The sequence below is a fragment of the Diabrotica virgifera genome, chromosome 10 (assembly GCF_917563875.1).
Source record: "Diabrotica virgifera virgifera chromosome 10, PGI_DIABVI_V3a".
NCBI lineage: Eukaryota > Metazoa > Arthropoda > Insecta > Coleoptera > Chrysomelidae > Diabrotica > Diabrotica virgifera.
In genome coordinates, this window is record NC_065452.1 from 129,528,294 (window position 1) to 129,549,848 (window position 21,555).

Consider the following 21,555-nt stretch of genomic DNA (forward strand, 5'->3'; position numbering starts at 1 on the left):
TAGCAGTTGCCGCTAGGGCATCTATGCCATTTCGTTCGTTGCAATCCGGGACTGCACGCTGGGGTTTGTTTTGGTTGGATCAGGGAGAGCAGCATATGTGCCTCCTGATGAGACACTAATAAGTTTCGAAACCGGTAGGGGTGCTTGCGGCACTCTCTGATTGGACTAGAATATGGTTCGGCTGTGTTTTCGTTTTGCAACGAAATTGAAAATGGTTATTCATTTTTCTTATTATTTCTTTGACTTCATTCAAAGTTAGTTCCTCGTAAGTCCCCCTCTTAATCTTTCTTCATCTACTTCCTCTTGTTGGTCTGTATTTAACCATCCGTTAGTCGCTAGGATAAACGGAGCATCAAGAGTCGCTACGGTGTCAGAGACCGACAATTAAAAAAAAATAGTTATTGCTATAAAAATCTTACAAATATTTTATATTGTGTATAGGAATGACTGAAAAATATTTTTGAAAATGTTATATTGAAAAACAACAGATATAAAATGAAAAACCTTAGTATAACAATATACATATTGTTATTTGTAATATAAAAATATTCGCTAGGAACCATTTCCCATAATTCCAACAAAGGTTTTTGTTCGGCTTCAAAGGACATCTTTAAATAAGATTTGACCAAAACTTACCGATAAAATGCAATAATAAGATCTAAAAGCTAAATCTTTACCTGAACTGCAAGTTATGCCAATAAAGTAATAACCACACCGTTAGTCGCTACGGAGTCTTGCATCGAAAATAGCTATAAAACTCGCACAACTGTACCCAAGTAGGCAAGAATGTATACTAACACGAGGTTAGTTGATAGGAAGAGGTACAGAAAGTGGCGATAGAAAAAACCAGTTATTTTGTAAATCCCGAATGAATAATTCTGTCGTCGGTGTGTGACACCGATAGCGACTAACGGAGTGTTAACAGATCTTGGAAGTATTCCGCACATTTGTTTCTGTTGTATCTCTTCTAAGTCTTGTTTTTAGGTGACGGGTCCGTATTCAGACGTTGGCTGTCATTTTGTTTACAAGTTCCTGAAACCATTCTCTATCGGTTGCTGTGCGAAATAATTCTTCTACTGTGGTTCCACACCATTGTCTAATATTACGCAACAACGAAAGTTTCTTTCGACCAATCCATCTCTTTCCCTCCACTTTTCCTTGTATAATAAGGCAAAGTGGATGGTATTTAGTATGTATTTAGGTCCTCTAATTATATGGCCGAAGTATTCTGTTTTTCTCCTCTTTATGATATTTATGAACAGACGTTCTGAAATCATCATTTGAAGAACATATTCATTGGAAATGTGCGAAACCCAGGATATCTTTAGGATTCGTCGATAGCACCACAATTCGAATGCTTCTATGTAATTTGTTTAGCATTGTGGTTTTTCCATGTCTCACAACCATACAGTAGGATAGACCACACATAACATTTCAGGTCCTTCGTGCGAATATTCATCGACAGGTTTCTGTTACATAAAACTGGTTTCCAGGTCATAAAATCCTTACGTGATATTTCGATCCTGGTTATTATCTCTTCATCAGAGTCACAATTTAGATTTAACCAGCTGCCAAGGTATTTAAAATGGTTTATACGTTCTATCTCTTCTCCGTTAAGAGAAAGCAGACCTTGATCTATATTAATCTTTCCAACTGCCGTCCACTTTGTCTTTGAAATATTGATTTTAAGGCCTCTCCGATAACTTGCTTCACTGACTAGATTTACTAATGTCTGGAGATCTTGTAAATTTTCTACAAGAATGGCTGTATCGTCAGCCTATCTGATATTGTTTATTACTTCTCCTAGAAATAAACCTTCTTTATTTCTGCAATACTTTGTATTATTCTTTTTGGTTTCTCTGGATTTCTTAACTTCTTGATAGAAATTTTTTACCTCTTTATTTATGTAGGCTTTTTCTATGTTTTTCAATTGCTTTTTAGCTGTTATCTTTTCTTCTTTCTGCAAATTCTTTTAATTTCTCTTCTTTTAGCCACATCTTTTTCGATCGTATTTTGGGTATTTTCTGTCTTTTTGTAGTTTTGCCGTGTTTCTTCCCAAGTACAGTGGAACCTCGATAACTCGGATTAATCGGGACCGCGACCGATCCGGGTTATCGAAAATCCGAGATAGCCGGAGAATATGGTAAAAATTAATAAAATACGGTATACTTACAGATAAACTCCGTTAGAATTGAAATAACATTAAATATATTTATAAATATGCACAGTACCTACTCATTAAAATTACTAAAAAAAACACCAAACCCAAACGTAAGCAAATGGAAGCGAACAATACAAGACACACAATACTAAAGACCATTGTTTATAAAAGAATTTTTTAAATAGTCTTTCCTAAACAATGCTGACAGTTTGAAATAAAAAGGAATCTTTCCTAAACAATGCTGACAGTTTGAAATAAAAAGGAATAGATACTACAGACAGGTGGCTGTTGTTTCTGCGGCGTGTGCTATGAGTCATTTTTAATATCGTATAGTTCAAATTACACACATAAGTACACATTATCTCTCAAATATTATATTACATACATTTTTATTGTTGAAAGGTTTGTCTGATAATTAACTATTTTGATTGGAAATAAGCCACAATTAAATTGAAAAAATATAAAATATTGAAAATCAAAATGTTTATCTGATGAAAATCGGTCCGGGTTAGCCGGACTTCCTGGTTATCGGGGGCCGACTTATCGGGGTTCCACTGTAGCACCAAACGGGTTTATTAAGTCTTTGATGGATGCTTTAAACCTGTAGAATAAAACTAAAATTAAAACCAATTGGTTTTTAAGTAAACCTTAAGGTTGCAATAAAACCGCTTTCAGCATAAAAAGGTGCTTTTAAAACCATGTTAAAAGACACTTTAAGTGCAGGCAGTTTTATAGCAAACTTAAAAAGGTTTCTTAAATGGAGACTTTTAAAGACAATTTACCATATTAAATGATTCTTTAAACCCATATACTCCATATAGGCCAACAAATTTTTACATGTGTTTTGATAGGTATATACGTATTTGTAACCATAAAATAATAAAAAGTACTTGGTTATTTCGGACTGTCAAGGTAGAAAAGCACTTGCGCACCCAACTTTATTGATAATGTTAACAAAAATAGGTCTAAATAACTCACGCGCCCTAAAATTTCTGACTTTTGGCGATTAAAAGATAATAATAATAAAACAATTTAAATCCGAAAAATATTAATTTGAAAGAAAAATAATTTTATCTTCAATTTTAATGTTAAAATAAATCGAATTCATGTCTTTAGTCGCTTATTTATAATTTTTATGTAAGCCTTATATTGTAATCTATCATGGTTTTCAGGATCTCCAGAAAGAAATATGGCCGAAAACCAAATAAAACTATTTAGTCTATAAACAGAGAATTGTTAAGATCAAATGGTTTTATTTTATACCTTTCCAAGAGCATATATCCTACATAAAAGCAAGGTTGCCTTGGAATTAAAACCGTTTAGTTTTAATGCTGCTGTCAATATATACTCCATATAGGCCAACAAATTTTTACATGTGTTTTGATAGGTATATACGTATTTGTAACCATAAAATAATAAAAAGTACTTGGTTATTTCGGACTGTCAAGGTAGAAAAGCACTTGCGCACCCAACTTTATTGATAATGTTAACAAAAATAGGTCTAAATAACTCACGCGCCCTAAAATTTCTGACTTTTGGCGATTAAAAGATAATAATAATAAAATAATTTAAATCCGAAAAATATTAATTTGAAAGAAAAATAATTTTATCTTCAATTTTAATGTTAAAATAAATCGAATTCATGTCTTTAAGTCGCTTATTTATAATTTTTATGTAAGCCTTATATTGTAATCTATCATGGTTTTCAGGATCTCCAGAAAGAAATATGGCCGAAAACCAAATAAAACTATTTAGTCTATAAACAGAGAATTGTTAAGATCAAATGGTTTTATTTTATACCTTTCCAAGAGCATATATCCTACATCAAAGCAAGGTTGCCTTGGAATTAAAACCGTTTAATTTTAATGCTGCTGTCAATAATGCCACTCGGTTTTAATGTGAATCTAACCTTAAAATCGAGGCGTCGTATTGCTGCTTGTGTTGTATTCTTTGAAAAATAAGCCGTAATGACCAGATCGTTTATATTTTAAGTACTTGCAACTTATTTCTTCCATACTAACTGTACTTCCAGTTATTACACCACTGTTTCGCTCTAAAAGAAATGACCGACCATTTTGGACATGAAAGAAGAGGAGATGAGTGTAGTTTTATTGTTTCTAACAAGAAGCATAGTTTTGTCTTTACGATAACCAAATTGATTCAGTTAAGAGCGTTTGGTTTTAATATTGCCTAATAATTGCTTTTAAGAAAGCAACTTTAAAGAAAACTAAAAAAATAGTTTTAAGGCATATGATTTACTGACATAATAGTCTTGAGATCAAGTAGTTTTAATAATAGGTTTTATTAGTCATATCAGGATAATCTTTAAAACTGCAATAAAACTAAAAGGTCACAAACTAGAATCTAATAAAACCAAATAATCCGAAAGTTCTTCATAAAACTGATTAGTTTTAAAGTGAACTGAGAATAAACCATTTTAAAACTACTATAAGACAAATTATGTATTAAGATTAATTATTAGTCTTATTTGATACTCTTATTAGATACTTTAAAACTAGTGACAAATGCTTAACAGTTTTAAAGTTCTGGTAGTATATCTACAAGGTAACTTTAAAACCATTATCTTCTTATTTACCACAATAAAACCATTATAAACCTTAAATAAAACTAAAATGTTTTTATTGTGCTACTTGGGTTCTTGCCAAACCATTCCTACAATGGTACCCACTGTTCAATCTGATGGGATGTAGAATGGTATTTTAATATCGTTTTATGTATTATTAAATTGAAAACTTAGTCTGTTTCTTAGCAGATGTCGCTACGGCATCCCAACCATTTCGTTCGTTGCAATTCGAGACTGCACGCGTCGGAGTATTCTGATTCAATCAGAGAGAAGAGCATATGTGTCTACTGATGAGGGGCAAAAAAGTCACAAAACCGGTGTAGACGCTTGCTGCACTCTCTGATTGAACTAAAATATAATGCTGCTGCGTTTTCCTGTTGCAACGAAATTGAAAATGTTTATACATTTTTAACATTCCTGCATTCTTTATTGAACCAGTCCTGACGTCTCTTTATATGCACCGTTACTATTGAGCTGCTTCCTACATGGCTTTCTGTCATTCTTCTTCTATTTCCTGTTTGACTGGATTCTCTAGCCTTTTATTTATTTTTTCCCTAGTCTGTTTACTACCTGTTTCTCTTGTAGGTACTCTAATTGGTAATTTAATCTGTCTCTAACAGTTTATGGAATTATTGATAATTCTTGTTTTAATTTTGCTATTACTATTGTATGGTCACTGTTGGTAATAGCCCTCCCCGTATCTGTGTATAGCGTATGTTCCTTTATTGTACTCTTAAAATTTTTCTCCAACTATGGTCATTGGATTTTTGGTACTGTAATTGTTTTTAAATCCAAACTCGATTGTTCTAAAATTTAAAATGTTTTTAATTATGTTAAATTAGATATAACGAAATTTGTACTAGCAATATAGAATTTATAATAAGTTTTGCGTACAAGATTCTTATTTATTACGAAATATTTTGAATAAAATGCACAATTGCGTTTTACTGTAATCAAATTAGTGTTTTTTAATCGTTTGAATGTAATCTATTACATATGGTTTCTTAAGGAGATATCTGTTTCGAGTGTAGTTGTGGCCTGAGGGTTATCTTTTATTTTTTTATCGAATTGATATAGTTCAACTCAAAAATAATTATCAAAGTTCTAACTTTAGATTTTAGTATAGAGCACAGTTATACCAAGACAGTTAACGACGTGCTATTTTAGTGGAACGGACACACTGTGAAAGGTCTGGAATGTTTGGAAGGATTGAGATAATATTCCAATGCATTTTGACAGTTCTAGCAACAAATAATAAATAATCGACGATTTGTCTGTCGTAAAAAGATTATTGTTATAGATCTATGCAAAGCAGATACTCTAAAAATTGTTGTATTCGTGTTTTCAAAAGTTCTGAAATTTCTTCCAATGGCTCTACAGCCTAAATTCAATCTTGACCTCTGGTAATTTTTCTCTCCAATAGAAGAGGAAATGAAAACATATTACCTTACAGTGTAATCAAGAATTAGATCCATACTCATAATCATTGTCGTCGGTATCTTCATTTGGACTCTAAAGTACTGTCCAGGAATTTGGTTGCTTATTTAAAATTTCCGAATGGTATGGAGTATTATCCAAAACTATAACAGATGGTTCATGTAAACTTGGAAGCAGTTTTCCATTGAACCATTTCACAAACATCTACGTATTCATGTTATTGTGATAATCAGCCAATTTTGATTTTGGCGAAAACACAAAATTGGCTCCATCGATAAAACCATGTTTTTCACCCGCATGTAATATATGTAATATGTCTCTTTCTCTCAGTATCTGTGTTTTTTACGAGTTTACACTCGTCCTGCCAAAGCCATTTTATTCCACCTTTAGCAAAAATCAACGTTTGGTCTAAATAAACAAATGAAGCGTGTTCTTTTTTTAAAATTATTATATTTTCTTAAAAATTCGATTCTTTTTGAATGACATCTGTTTCACACAAGACTTTTCTATTATCTTCCATTTTTAACCCAAGCCCAATCTGTTTGAAAGCTCCTCTGAGACTTACCCTGGAAATTTCGAATGTATATCCGTCTTTTAATTTTTTTTAACACCGTCTCTACAGAAACATGTTCCTTCTTTTTACATATTTTATGTATAATGTCTCGAATTTCAAACTTATAATCATCGAGAAGATTTTTAGTCTTACGGTATGGTCTAAGTATATATTGTGCGACCTCGCTGACTGACTTGAGTTTTGTCTCACTAATACACAATGCATCACACACACTTTTATATATGGATTGGATTGAACTACGGCCTCCATTGGCTTTTTGAGGAGAAAAATAATCATGCAAATTAAATATTACTTGATTTATATCTAAAACACGTCTCGCCATTTTCGCTGTCAATCGACAAACTCTGTCCAATCACAAGTACTACTATGACAAACTTATTAGGGTACCATTAATTTGCAACCTGTTTGAGAGTATCGCTAAAGTAAGGTATTAGTTACCCTGAATGGTCAAAAACCCAAGTATGAACAAGCTATGAGGGATTCAATAAATATATCTAGGCTTATGTTAATCTCTTGAGCTCATTGATTAGAACCACATTAAATTCTAGGTAATAACTTATCTGGTTGTAGCAAATACTTGCATGTGTACCTATAAAATAAAAAGTTATTTACCTTTAACGGCCGGTTTCACAAAGTAAAGTTAACTTGTGGTTAAGAGATAACCTCAAAATTACCCCAAAATATGCGTTTCAGTTTCATAATTGTTACCCTTCTGGGTATACCCATAAGGGTAACCCACTCCAACCTCTGGTTAAAAATTCTATGAGTTAACCATACTTCGCCGTTGACCTGAAACTAAAACGCATATTTTGGGGTAACCTCTGGTTATCTCTTAACCACAAGTTAACTTTACTTTGTGAAACCGGCCGTAAGCGGTAAACATACCAACGCGATCTCGACGCGATGGCGTTCACGATGGCGATTGCGATTCAACCCGTCTACTTGTTTGCTTTAGACGAGTTGGATCGTGAACGCTATTGCGCTGTTATCGGTTCGGTGTGTTTTCCGCTTAATTTTTACTCAACTATCCCTTAACCAATTTATATTTGAACACAACAGTTCTTTGAAAGATTTGATTTTTTTTAATCAGAAAATTTTGATTTTAGGGTTTTGCCCACTACAATGGACAGCGGTTTTCCAGTTACGTCAGATCTTCCACATTCGAGAGTTTCAGGTTCAAACACGCCTACGTCGATGGATGTAGGACCTAGGTTTCCTCCCACCCCCTCTGAGGGTTGTCGCTTCCAAATACCCAGCCCTCATACGCCTACTGCCGTAACTGCAGGTTTGTATTTTTTTTCTGATATACAGGGTGAGGCAAATAAAGGGCCTATTGGAAATATCTCGAGAACTAAAGGCAACAGAACCATGAAAATTGGAATGAAGGGGTTTTGAAGAGTGATCTTTTTAATGAAAATATTTTCATTTATTTGCTACTTCCCGTTATACCGGAAGTTGCATATAACTTCGTTTTTTTTAATGGGACACCCTGTATATTTTTACATTTTTTGATTCTACTCGATGTCTTCTTTCCTAAAATATGAGGTCTTGTAATGTTATACAGAGTAGTTTAAAAGATAATTACGTTTTTTTATTAATTTCGTAACAACTTTCACACCCTGTAGAATTATAGTAGTTTGATATAAAAAACTGTGTTTATGTTTAAATGATTTTTAATATAGTCTACTATTGTTAAGAACTGTTAGTATAGCTAAATTTTTAATTTTAGTATACAGGCTTGGTCGATAGTCGGAATGAGTATTTTCTGAATTTTTTTAAGGTACACTTTAGAAGGCCAAAAATAAGCATTTTTTCAAGATTTTTTTTCTCAGAACTTTTATTAAAAATGAACAAAAAACGTTTTACATATTAATATCTAACTCTTAGAGAATACAAAAAATATATCTTTTTTCATTTATGCACGTACACTAATATTGTAAAGGGCGCCAAAGTCGAGGCATCGAAAAAAAGTAGTTCCGATGGCGGACAGTAGTTAATCTCAGGATTGGGATCTCTGAAACAAAGAAATCGAATGGCATTTGAAAAAGGAAGGTTTCTTACGTGACAATTTACCACCGTTAGTGAAAAATTCCGCAAAAAAAAGATTTTACGGAAATTTAGAAAAAATTTATGAAAAAATCGCCGGTTTTTCTTCAGTTTTTCATGGATAAAAAATTTTTATTTTTTGGTCAAATTGTGTTAAATTGTCACGTAAGAAACTTTCCTTTTTCAAATCCAGTACGATTTTTTTGTTTCAGATATTCCAATCCTGAGATTAACTGTCCACCATCATTTTTCAAGGCCTCGACTTTTGCGACCTCTACAATATTAGTGTATGTGCATAAATGAAAAAAGATATATTTTTTGTACTCTCTAAGAGTTAGATATTAATATGTAAAAAGTTTTGTTTTCACTTTTAATAAAGTTTCTGAGAAAAAAAATCTTGAAAAAAATTATTCTTTTCGGTCTTCTAAAGAGTACTAGTACCTTAAATGGAAACCCTATATTTTAGTATTGTAGTGAAATGATATTTTATGGTACTTTTTTATTTCTTAAAAATTCCCTATACCTAACTGCTATAATTTGTGGGTTATTTGTGATTCAAAACAAACATTAATTGCAACAAAAAATACGCGAAATTTTATTAGGTTGGCCGTGAAAATATTTAATCACAAATAATTTTTCGGAAATAAATACATATTAATCTAGACTCTAGACTGATCCTTAAATTACCAAAAATGGTTGAGCTGTCAAAATACCTACATAGTTAAGATTGTTGGTGCGATTAACAATTAAGCCCAAATTAAAGCATTTAGGTATACGGAATGCTTAAGAAATAAAAAAAGCACCATAAAATATCATTTCATTGCAATATTAAAATACAGGGTGTTCAATTTAAGAGACCTCAGAAAATACTCACTACGAATTTCGACCAACCCTGTATACAAAAATTCAAGATTTAGCTATACTAATAATTTTAAACAATAGTAGACTATATTAAAAATCATTTGAACATAAATAGAGTTTTTGATCTCAAACTACCTACTACAATTCTACAGGGTGTGAAAGTTGCTACGAAATTAATAAAAAAAAAACGTAACTATCTTTTAAACCAGCATGTATAACATTACAAACCTTATATTTTAAGAAAGGATACATCGAGAAGAATCTAAACATGTAAAAATATACAGGGTGTCCCATTAAAAAAAACTAAGTTATAAGCAACTTCCGGTATAACCGGAAGTAGCAAATAGAAGAAAATATTTTCATTAAATAGATCACTCTTCAAAGCCCCTTTATTGCAATTTTCTTGATTCTGTTGTTTTTAGTTCTCGAGATATTTCTAATAGGCCGTTTATCTGCCTCACCCTATATACTAGGCTGTTCAATAAGTTTTGCGGTTCGATAAGAGAGGGCGTTGCTACTAGCCTAATTTTTTTGTTATGTTGGTACACTCTTCATACGAACGAGTGTGAAGTTTCATTTCAATCTGTCAATTCATCAAGTATCGTGCAGTGATTGAATTTTTATTTTTGGAAGGTTAAAAGCAAAGGAAATTTCTGAACGAATGTTGAAAGTGTATAAGAACTCTTCGCCTTCAATTAGTACAGTAGAAAGATGGGTTGTTGAATTTAAACGTGGTTGTACAAGTCTTGAAGATGATCCACATCAAGGGCGTCCAAAAACAGTAATAACACAAGAAATCGTAGAAAAAATACAGGATACGGTATTGGAAAATCGTCTAGTGATTGAAAGATATTTAGTAGAAGCCCTAGGCATCTCAATGGGCGTGTAAGCAATGTTTTGACTGAAGTATTAGGTTTCAGAAAGCTGGTTCACAATGGGTGCCGCATTCGCTAACAATGGATCAAAAACACATTCAAATCCGACTTTCTCAGCAACATTTAGAGCGTTTTCGAAAGGATAAAATACACTCACCGGCACGAAAAACGGGCATCCCAAAAAATGGGTCATTTTTTATGTCTCGTATCTCCTAAACCTGTTGTCCGATTTAAATAATTGTTTTAATATGTTATAGCATTATTCTTTAGCAATATCACTGTAATAATATTGTTGCTAGACGGGTAAATGTTCATTGTATACCGGGTGTACCAATCAAACTGGGTTTTTTCTCAATTTTCACAACACCCTGTGGAATATTATAGCGTATATAAAATATTGAAATTAAAACCTAACTATAGGCCCAGGTTTTCTTAACATTCTGTTATTCATTCGCTTATGTTGGATAATACAAAAGTTAGAGACTTTAACAACTAGCCATGTTCTTTATCAATACAGGGTGTTTCTAAATAAGTGCGACAATTCTGCATGAAAAAATAATGACCGTTTGCTTGATAAACCTATGTCCGCAAATGCTTCGTTTCCGAGATACGGGATGTTGAATTTTTTCTTACAAACTGACGATTTATTTATTGCTCTAAAACCGGTTGAGATATGCAAATGAAATTTGGTAGGTTTTAAGAGACAGTTATTGCGCGTTTTTTGACATACAGTTAAAAATTTTATATTCACCATTGGCGTGCATGCGGGTAATATGATAGGGTAATATGACCCGTATGCACGCCGATGGTGAATATAAAATTCTTAATTGTATGTGAAAAAATGCGCAATACATATCTACCACTTAAAACCTACCAAATTTCATTTGCATATCTCAACCGGTTTTAGATTTGCGGACATAGGTTTATAAAGCAAAGGGTCATTATTTTTTCACGCAGAATTACCCCTTAAAGTTTGTCGCACTTATTTAGAAATACCCTGTATTGATAAAGAACATGGCTAGTTGTTAAAGTCCCTAACTTTTTTATTATCCAACATAAGCGAATGAATAAAAAACAGAATGTTAAGAAAACCTGGGGCTATAGTTGGGTTTTAATTTCAATATTTTTAAAGGCTAGAATATTCCACAGGGTGTTGTGAAAATTGAGAAAAAAACCAAAGTTTGATTGGTACACCCGGTATACAATGAAAATTTACCTGTCTAGCAACACTATTATTACAGCGATATTGCTAAAGAAAAGGCTATAACATATTAAAACAATTATTTAAATCGGACAATAGGTTTAGGAGATACGAGACATCAAAAAAGAGTTTTTGGGGTGCCCGTTTTTCGTGCCGGTGAGTGTAGATTTTGTGCGTCGATTCATCACTATAGATGAGACTTGGGTCTATATCACCATCATAAAGGCTAAATAGTGGTGTGAACTGGTTCTTCTGTTCCGAAACGAGTTTGTGTCCAGAAATCAGCCACGAAGGTGTTAGTAATAGTTTTTATCGCCAATCGTCACTAAAGTCCTTCATTATTGTACTCATTTGCCCTCATTTGCGGCAGTAAAGTAGCACTTTATTGTACTGAAAGAAGAATTTTACTTTACCTGCCGCGATTAATGAAATTAACCGAGATTGAATGTATTTACTTTATTTATTTATTTATTATTTATTGACGGACCGAAGTCCATTAGTACATGATAGAATTAAAATGTCACACAAATTATAAAAACAATTCAAAATAAGAACTAGTGCTAGTAGTTGGTACAAAATTGGTAAATACATAATAAACAACAACAAAAAAATAAAATTACTTGCTCTCATTTAACAATTGAAAGCTAGTCCTATAATATTAAGTAACAAATCTAAATATCTAAAACATTTTGCAACTGACAAATCAGTCTTGAAATTAGAACATTAAGTTAAATATAAATGTAATTGTGTGGAAAACGCAGTAAAGTCGTTCACAAAGAAAACAATATGCGGAGATAATGTATTTGCTAATTTAATAGTTTTACAGAGATAGGAACTGGAACCATAGTTTGTACGGTTAATGACCTCGTGGAAGGTGATCACAGAACAGGTGATTCTTGAAGGTACATGTAGACCAATTTTATTTAAGAGTGAGATACAGAATTTATGACCTTGAATTAAGTTATATAAGAAGCAAAGATCTTTATGTTGACGACGACTCTGTAATGAGTCAAGTCGAATAGTTTGCAGTAAAGACTCATAACTTTGACCAGTGAGATGCATCTTATAAGCGTAATAACGTAAGAATTTACGCTGAACTTGTTCGATTTTATTGATGTGACAATTATATTGAGGTGACCAAACACATGATGCATAATCTAAATGTGGTCTAACCAAAGAACAATAAAGGGGTTTTAAAGAACGAACAGTCGTAAAGTCATAGCTACATATTTTATCAAAGCCAAGCATCTTTAATGACTTAGAAACCATGCTATTAATGTGTAGGTTGAAATTCAAGTTAGTGTCAAGAATAACACCCAGATCTGTAACTGAGTCAACTAATTGTAACCTAGTGTGCCGTATATAGTAAGAATTATTCTCAAAGTTTCTTAGTCGAGTAAAAGTTATAGCCTGGCATTTGTTTGCATTTAAGTCCATACCATTAAGTGAGCACCATTCCACAAGACAATTTAGATCTGATTGCAAATTGTAGCGATCTAAATCGGAGGTAATTATGTGAAATAATTTAAGGTCATCAGCAAATAGAAGAAATTGAGCAAAATTGAAACTTTTATTTGTCATTTATAAATAAATTAAAAAGGATAGGTCCTAAGTGGGAGCCTTGAGGTACCCCCGATTTAACTATAATTTCATTAGAGAAAATTCTTAATACGAACTATCTGCCTTCTATCTAATAGATAATTTCGAATCCAACTAAGCAGAGGATCATTGAAACCTAACTGTTCGATCTTATGTAACAATAACGTATGGTTGACCCTATCGAATGCTTTGGAAAAATCTGTATAAATCGCATCTACCTGTTGTTTGCTTTCCAATGCTTCATTTAAGAAGAAGGTATAATTTAACAAGTTCACTTCAGTTGATCTCCCCATAACAAAACCATACTGTTGTTCAATGATTACATTTTGTATAGTAGGCTTAATTTTGTCACATATTAAACTCTTGAACAGTTTAGGTATAGTATTAAGGATACTAATAGGTATGTAGCTTTCAACCCCGCTTCTATCGCCATTCTTGAATATCGGTGATATAAAACTAACTTTCCAAACGGGAGGGAATTCACTCGTTTGTAATGATTTTTGAAAAATAAAGAATAAGGGACGAGCAAGATTAAAACTACAGTATTTCAGTAACTTGGGTGGGATTCCATCAGGCCCTGGACCATTATGTATGTTTAGCTGGGATAATTTGGTATATACCTCTGAAATAGATAAGTCACAACCAGTAATGTTGAAACTAGTGTTAGCCCTTGCACTATTTGGAATAGCACATTCGTCCTCACTATACACTGCAGCAAAGTACTGAGCAAACATCTTGGCTATGGTAGGACCATCGGAACTGGTTTGGCCATTATGGTTTAAAGTGTTCGGAATGCTATTATTGTTCCTTTTAGAATTTACGAACCTCTATGAGCTCTTTATGAGCTTTCTTTTTAGCAATGATGCAGTTTCTTAACTCTCGGGTATACCATTTAGGAAAATTGCCGGTAAAAAACTTTTTCATTGGCACATAAACATCGATAGCGCCATATAAGACATCATAAAGTATATTGACCATATCATCTAAACTTTTGTCTCTGAAAATTTCATCCCAGTATATTGTGTCTAAGTAATCAGAAATACCTTGAAAATTTGCTGATTTAAAGTCATAGAAAAAGCCTTCAGCTTTCATTTCATCAGTTAAAACCTCTCCGCGGTTTAAATTAAAGCATAAAGGAGGGTGGAAACTATCGGGGTCAACTAATCCCTCATCAGCTTGAATTATTATTTATTAAAAATATTGTACGCAATTTGCTATATTATCAATTAAATTTATGCCAAAAAGTGAAATTCTGTAGTATTTTGTAATTATATTCATATAAAATAAATTAAAACTACCGATTTAGTAATTATTCAATATTGATAACTATCGATTAAAAATCGAAAGCGACCATCTGGCAAGTTAGCTGCCATCACTGTCATGAAATTATTATGACGTCTAAAATTTGAAAAGTTCTTAAATTGTAAATTGCAAGTAAGTGTTAAAACCAATATCAAATTATGTTGGCAAATCTTATTTTATATAAATAAAACATATCTTAACCGATTGTCAAATATACCAGCAAACGAGAAGTAAACTTTCCATCAAACGAAAAGTAAGGTTGACTTCCTAGGGACATATCTAAGCTTCTTAGAGACAATACAAATATCAACAATATCTTACAGTTTATAACGGAAATAGGAATAAAAGACATTTAATTGTATCACAAATTTTTCAGGTATACTTCTTGTTAGTACATTATGTATTTACTTAATATCATAATCTCTTTTTATTTTCAATATGTATTTTCCATTGTCGTTTATAACCGCAGTGGTTCGGACGACATTAAATTAAAAAAGTATATGTTGGCGAGAAAATTTTGTATGCACCACGTCAGTAAAGACTCTTTATCGAACTCGTCTGTTACTCGCCTCGCTCTTCTCGTAATATCAGACTCGTTCGATAGTCACTTTACTGACTTGGTACATAAATAACTATTATCTAAGAGAAATTACTTGTAAACTGGTAAAACAAAAATTCTGGATATTATTATAACCTTTTTTTAGACCAGCAGCGGAAGGAAAAAAATCGTAAAAATGACTAAAATCCATGAATTAAATCTCGAATTGTTGGAACATCCACCGTATTTATCAGATTTGGCCTCTTGCGACTTCAATCTGTTCATCATCATCATCAGTAGCTCGACAACCGTTTTTGGGTCCTGGCTTGTTCTAGGATTTTCCTCCATTCTGTTCTGTTCCTTGCTTTGTTCTTCCAGTGGGTAATCTCAAGTGTTTTCAGATTTTGTTCCACTTGTTCGATGTATCTGAGTTTGGGTCTTTCCTTTGACCTTCTCCCTACTGGTGTTTGCCTTATTATATGTTTTGGTGTTTCGGTCTCCAACATCCGTTCAACATGGCCCATCCAGCGCAGACGTCCGATCTTTATGGATGTTATGACGTCGGGATCGTTGTATGCTGCGTATAGTTCAAAATTATATTTCGCCATACGTCATTTTCTTTCACCCCCTTAGGGTAAGAACAGAACAAGTAGGTCGCGGTGGAGGTGGAAGTCGCGGTCGATGTCGACATCCATGTAAAACAAACACATTGTACTGAATGAAAGAGAACAGAGCAGGTAAGTCGCGGTGGAGGTTTAGCGCGATGCCATCCAGGAGGTTTACATCGATGCTTTTAAAAATAAAATAAGTTTGTTTTACATGGATGTCTACTGCGCGGCCTACAAGGATCTTTCCCTGTAATTGGTCCGTTCGAAGCCAAGTTGTCATTACCTGCGCTATCTGAGTTGATACTTTTTATATAATCCCTTTTTTGTGTTCAGTTTATTTTTGAATTTCTTCAGGTTTTATTAAACTACTTCACTTGATAGTGGTTCTAGCTCGACTGACAGCGCAGGTGACCTCCTTGCTGTGTGCTGTCGACATCGACCGCGACCTAACTAGTGGCATCCACCGCGACCTACACCTCCACCTCGACCCACTTGTTCTGTTCTTACCCTTATATATTATGTTTCTAAGGATTACTTTACCTAAAAAAATTCATGCGTGGAAAGCGTGTTTCATCAAATGATTAGGTCATAACAGTTGTGGAAGCGTATTTTGCAACCCCTCCAGATTCTTACTTCGGGGATGGAATTTATAACGGTGTTTGGTAAAGAATAGGCCATAGCTTAACCTCAGGTTCCTGAGGTTAAAATAGGCCGATTTAAGCTAACTTACTTTAGTACAAAGTTTATAATAACCGAGATACAGGGTGTCAAAATTAAACTTTTTTTTATTTATTATTAAATATTTCCTGACAGGTATGAGATAACAACATGAAATTTGGTATGTGGGGGTTTTTTGGGTAGAGAAAACTAAATTCCCTACCAAAAATTATGTATTGCCCAGTGGGCGCCACATGCGCCTTTCAGCACTCATTTATTACGTTCAATTTTTTTTTATCCCTCACTCTGTATAATTTTGACATTAAAATTTGTATTCTCCTATTAGTTTTACTTAAAAAAAGGTATACTTCTTTCATCTCCCTAAACTCGACCGTTTTCGAGATAAACGCATTTTAAATCTGCGATACACCATCATTTTTAGCATAATCAGTCGTGTGATGGATGACCGAAGTTAAGTTTAACGTTTGAGTTAAAGTTAAGATAACTCTCAGGAATAACGTGCCCATAACTATATAGGTAAAATTTGGTGTGATGTATCGCTCGCAATTATGAGATAGTTATATCATCAACGTTATATTAGAAAGAAGTTTTGAGGAACAAATTTTGAAGTAACAAAGAGAACCTTATGTACAAATAGTACAAGTTGGAGTGAGCGCGAGAGATTGTTCCGAACATACCCGTCATCGGCTACCGCCGATGACCGAACAGCAAACAGCTGTTTGGATTCGTTGGTGTTTCTAAGTTGTTTTCAAACGGTAGATAGAAACAGGGTTGCCAGATTGGTGTATTTTCCCAAAATTTTCGGTTAATTTGAAAGCGTCTATTGAAATTTTTCTAAGCAGAAATTGTAGTGGGATTTTTTGGGGCGGAAAATTATGGATGATTTTAAGGGGTCATGGTAAATTAAATTTGCGAATGTACATAGAACTGTATATTATACTCCCATATAATCGAAGACGATAGGAACTATGAATTATTTCCATGGCCCTCGTTGATATTGTAGTATGAATTTTGCTTTACTGTTCTCTTCATTTGACTAATAATTTATTAAAATGCGGCAACAATTTAAATTTGGGGACTTTGGGGTATTTGAGCTTCAATTTCAGGGAATTTCAGTTTCTAAGTGGGGGATTTATAAAATATCATCTGGCATTTCTGGATAGAAAGCTCAGTAGGTACTTAAAATAAAATTTCAACTTATATCGCTCGATTTGATTTTTGTATAATTTTTAAAATTGTATTACCCTTCTATTCTTGATTATTAAATTACCAGCTTCTAAATTCACTTGATTTCTGTCTAAAAACAAGTCAAAAGATGAACCTAACCTTGCATAACTACAGAGTTATCTCATAACTTGAGGTTTAACGTCGCGTTATAAAGTGACCAGATAACTCAAGAACTGTCAAGAAATAACGCAAATAGTTAAGTTAAGTATGATACATCACACCAATTCGATGGTATGATACATCACACCAACATAACTACAGGATAACTTTACGTTAACGATAACTTCGGTCATCCATCACAGGGCTGAATATCATTGTAGTTACACCCGAAAAATAACTTAAAACCATAATAATTGTGCCAATTCTCAAATTTATGTCATTGCATCGCAAATTCCATTTGAAGAAATTTGGGATACATTTTTGGATAATTTTATGGTTTTAAGTTATTTTTCTGGTGTAACTACAATGATATTATGCTAAAAATTATGTTGCACCTCAGATTTAAAATGCGTTTATCTCGAAAATGGTTGAGTTTAGGGAGATGAAAGGGGTATACCTTTTTTAAGTAAAACTAATAGGGGAATAAAAATTTTAATGTCAAAATTATACAAAGTGACGTATAAAAAAAATTGAACGTATTAAATGAGTGCTGAAAGGCTTATGTGGCGCCCTCTGGGCAACACATAATTTTTGGTAGGGAATTTAGTTTTCTCGTCCCAAAAAACCCCCACATACCAAATTTCGTGTTGATATCTCATGTCTGTCAGGAAATAATCAATAATAAATAAAAAAAAGTTTAACTTTGACACCCTGTATCTCGGTTATTATAAACTTTGTGCTAAGGTAAGTTAGCTTAAATCGGCCTATTTTAACCTCGGGAACCTGAGGTTAAGCTATGGCCCATTCTTTACCAAACACCCGGTAAATGGAAATCTCGTTGTGACAAGTGTATTGATGTTCAGGGTGACTATACTGAATAATAAAGTGTATTTCAAACCATAAAATTGTGTTTTTCGTATCGAACAGCAAAGCTTAGTTAATAATTTATTTCATTATCTATTACCAAAGAATATAGACGCTTATACGTCAAAATTCGTAAAATGTAATAATCTTAAATGAAATATTAATTTTTTGGTCTGGATTTTAAGTTGCCATTTTTTTTAGGTGAAAAACCGCCCCAGCGACTTCCTGGAGCTTCAGTGTTAAGTCCACAAACAGTTCCTGGTCCAAATTCGGACCCTCTGAAAACAGACCTATTTCCAACTCCTAGCCCGCACATGATGGATGTTCCCAGATTTCCAGGACCAAATGCTTCTCCAGGTGCTAAAATGGGAGGAGGTTTCGTCAATTTATCACCCCAAGCAAAACCGTTAGATATGCCTAATTACGCATGTGTTAGAGGAGACAATGTTCCTTTAAATCCAAACTGTACAAGTACCATGTCCGGCAATCCAAAGGTTTCACATTTTGACCCGATCTCATCGTTAGCACAAATGAGTCAACAGTTAACAAATAGTGTAGCAAGTTCCCTGAATGGACAGAGCAATCAAGGTCCTCCAATGATGAATTTTGGTTCTCCTTCGATGCACATGATGGATATGGGTGGATGCCATGGTATGAACGAAATGGATCAAGGTTCGGGTGGTATGATGGGTATGCCTATGCAAGGTCCTCCCCATGGATTTCATCCGAATTCGCCAATGGGTCCTATACGCTCCCTTTCGCCTAAACTGCCAGGTGCCTTTCCAAATCATATGCCTATGCCTAGAATGATAGGACGTCCCCCAGGACCAAATCCTTATAATGGAGCAAATGTCCAAGTCAAGCCTAACGCACCAAACACGATACAATATTTACCAGCAAAATCTCAGGTGGGGCAAGCTCCTCCACCTAGAGGACCACCAATTGTGGATTTCTTAACACGTATCACAACTCCTATGAATATGATGGACGCAAAAATGCAACCACAGAATATGCAATATTTCTCCTCTTGTGGTCCTAACAATGGCCCTATGCAAGGAGGTCCCATGCCTCCACATATGGGACACATGGAAGGGCCCATGTCTCAAGACGGTCCTATTGGACCAATGAGTATGGGTAGTCATATGGGAAATGGACCAGGCCCTATGGGTGGCAACATGGGAATGCCCGCTGGAATGATACCCATGATGCGAGGTCCTATGAGGCCCCCAATGGGTATGAGAATGCCACAAATGGTTTTTAACGGACCCCCTGGAGGAGCGGAACCTATGTTTAATCCTGGCCCGAACATGGGTAATCCCTCACCACAGATGTTTGTTAGCGGTCCTAAGGGCAGTCCGATGGGCCTCGGAGCCCCAGATGCCAGTCAACCTCTTCCTCCTTCGATGGGACAAAACAATAGCTTTAAAAATTCACCTTTTGTCTGTCCTACAACTGCTGACCCCAACTATGCACAACAGTTCCACAACTTCCAGCAACAGCTGTATGCCACTGGCACTCGTAGTCAAATGGGTGGACAAGCCATGGGACCAGGCCCAGGTCCACCACATATGCAACAGCCTCCTTACTACAATCCCAAATAGCAAATATGGTGCTGAGTGTGTGAGTCAGAGTATTTTGTTTTATTTTTGATATTACTAATGAGTAATCCGGCAATAATAAAATGTGAGATTGAGTTGTATATTTAGTGTTACGCATCGAATTCAAGTGCAGTTAAAGGTCATGTAAAAAGTCGCCTGCCTGAGGCTCAGTTCGCCTAAATACTTAATGCTATTTTGGTTTGTATATTCGCCATAAATAAACTAGACATAAACTAGAAAGTAATTATTAATATTAAGTGTTGGACTTTCTTAGTCCTTTTAAAGACGGAGGTTTCACTATTGCTCATTAATTTGTTTATCCTGTTATTCGTTTATTGTACATTTTATGAGTAATCAATTGAAATGATAACAATAAAATTCTATATTATATATCTTGTTCTTTTATTTTTTTTAGGTCCATAATGTTAACTAATCTCTTTGGTGGATTAGCAAAGAGCCTTCAAAAAAGTAATTTAAGCAGGCCAAGGAATCAGAATCAACCAAACGATCAAAGGAAAGATGTAATGATGTGCTTTATATATTATGAAAAAGCCTTAGATCGAGTACAACATCATAAACTCGTACATATACTAAAACAACTTGACATAGATCAAAAGACATTCGTTGCATAGAAGCTCTTTACTAGAATCAAACAGCTGTCGTCAAGCTGTTCTCAGAGGTGAAAGACAGGGGTGCATTCTCTCCCCACTACTGCTCAATTTATATTCAGAAAGTATCTTCCAGGAAGCTCTTGAGGAATGCGAAAGCGGCATCAAAGTGAATGGTACCTGGGTCAATAATATACGATATGCGGATGATTCGGTCTTAATAGCAGACAATACAGAAGACCTCCAAAACCTTCTTAATAAAATTGGACAACATAGCGGGAACATGGGACTTAGCATCAATATAAAAGACAAAGTTCCTTATAATCAGCCGTCAATTATGTCAACATCAAAATGCAAGACTAGTGTTAAGTTGGTAGATTGCCATGATACGTTGCAGGGTTGGTATGTCGAGTTGAAACACTGACTCTAACTTATATATAACTTTATTTATGATTTACAACATCCACCAACATAAGGTTACTAAGATGTTGTTTCGCGGGGTAGTCCTTCAGGAAACCCTTCTCGCATGACTGCTAACTAGCATAGTAACGATCTTAATCTTAATATGAATAATAACAATACTATAATGCCAATATTAATCCCTCTGTGGGCTATTTATATCTTCTTATAATTCGGACTTTGAAAAGTAAACGATACGTGAGTCTCTGCGAGGTTACACAAACAAACTCCGTCAA

General features: G+C 34.1%; 1 protein-coding gene across 1 annotated transcript in view; it reads left to right on the forward strand.

The window, feature by feature from the left end:
- Nucleotides 1–20,642, forward strand: part of LOC114338955 (protein BCL9 homolog) — a 72,810-nt gene extending 52,168 nt beyond the window's left edge. The window contains exons 3-4 of the mRNA XM_028289578.2: nucleotides 7,863–8,041; nucleotides 18,856–20,642. Of these exons, the coding sequence (XP_028145379.1) occupies nucleotides 7,863–8,041; nucleotides 18,856–20,255 (1,579 nt within the window). The 3' untranslated portion in view covers nucleotides 20,256–20,642. The remainder of the gene's footprint in view (nucleotides 1–7,862; nucleotides 8,042–18,855) is intronic.
- Nucleotides 20,643–21,555: the final 913 nt, after the last annotated feature.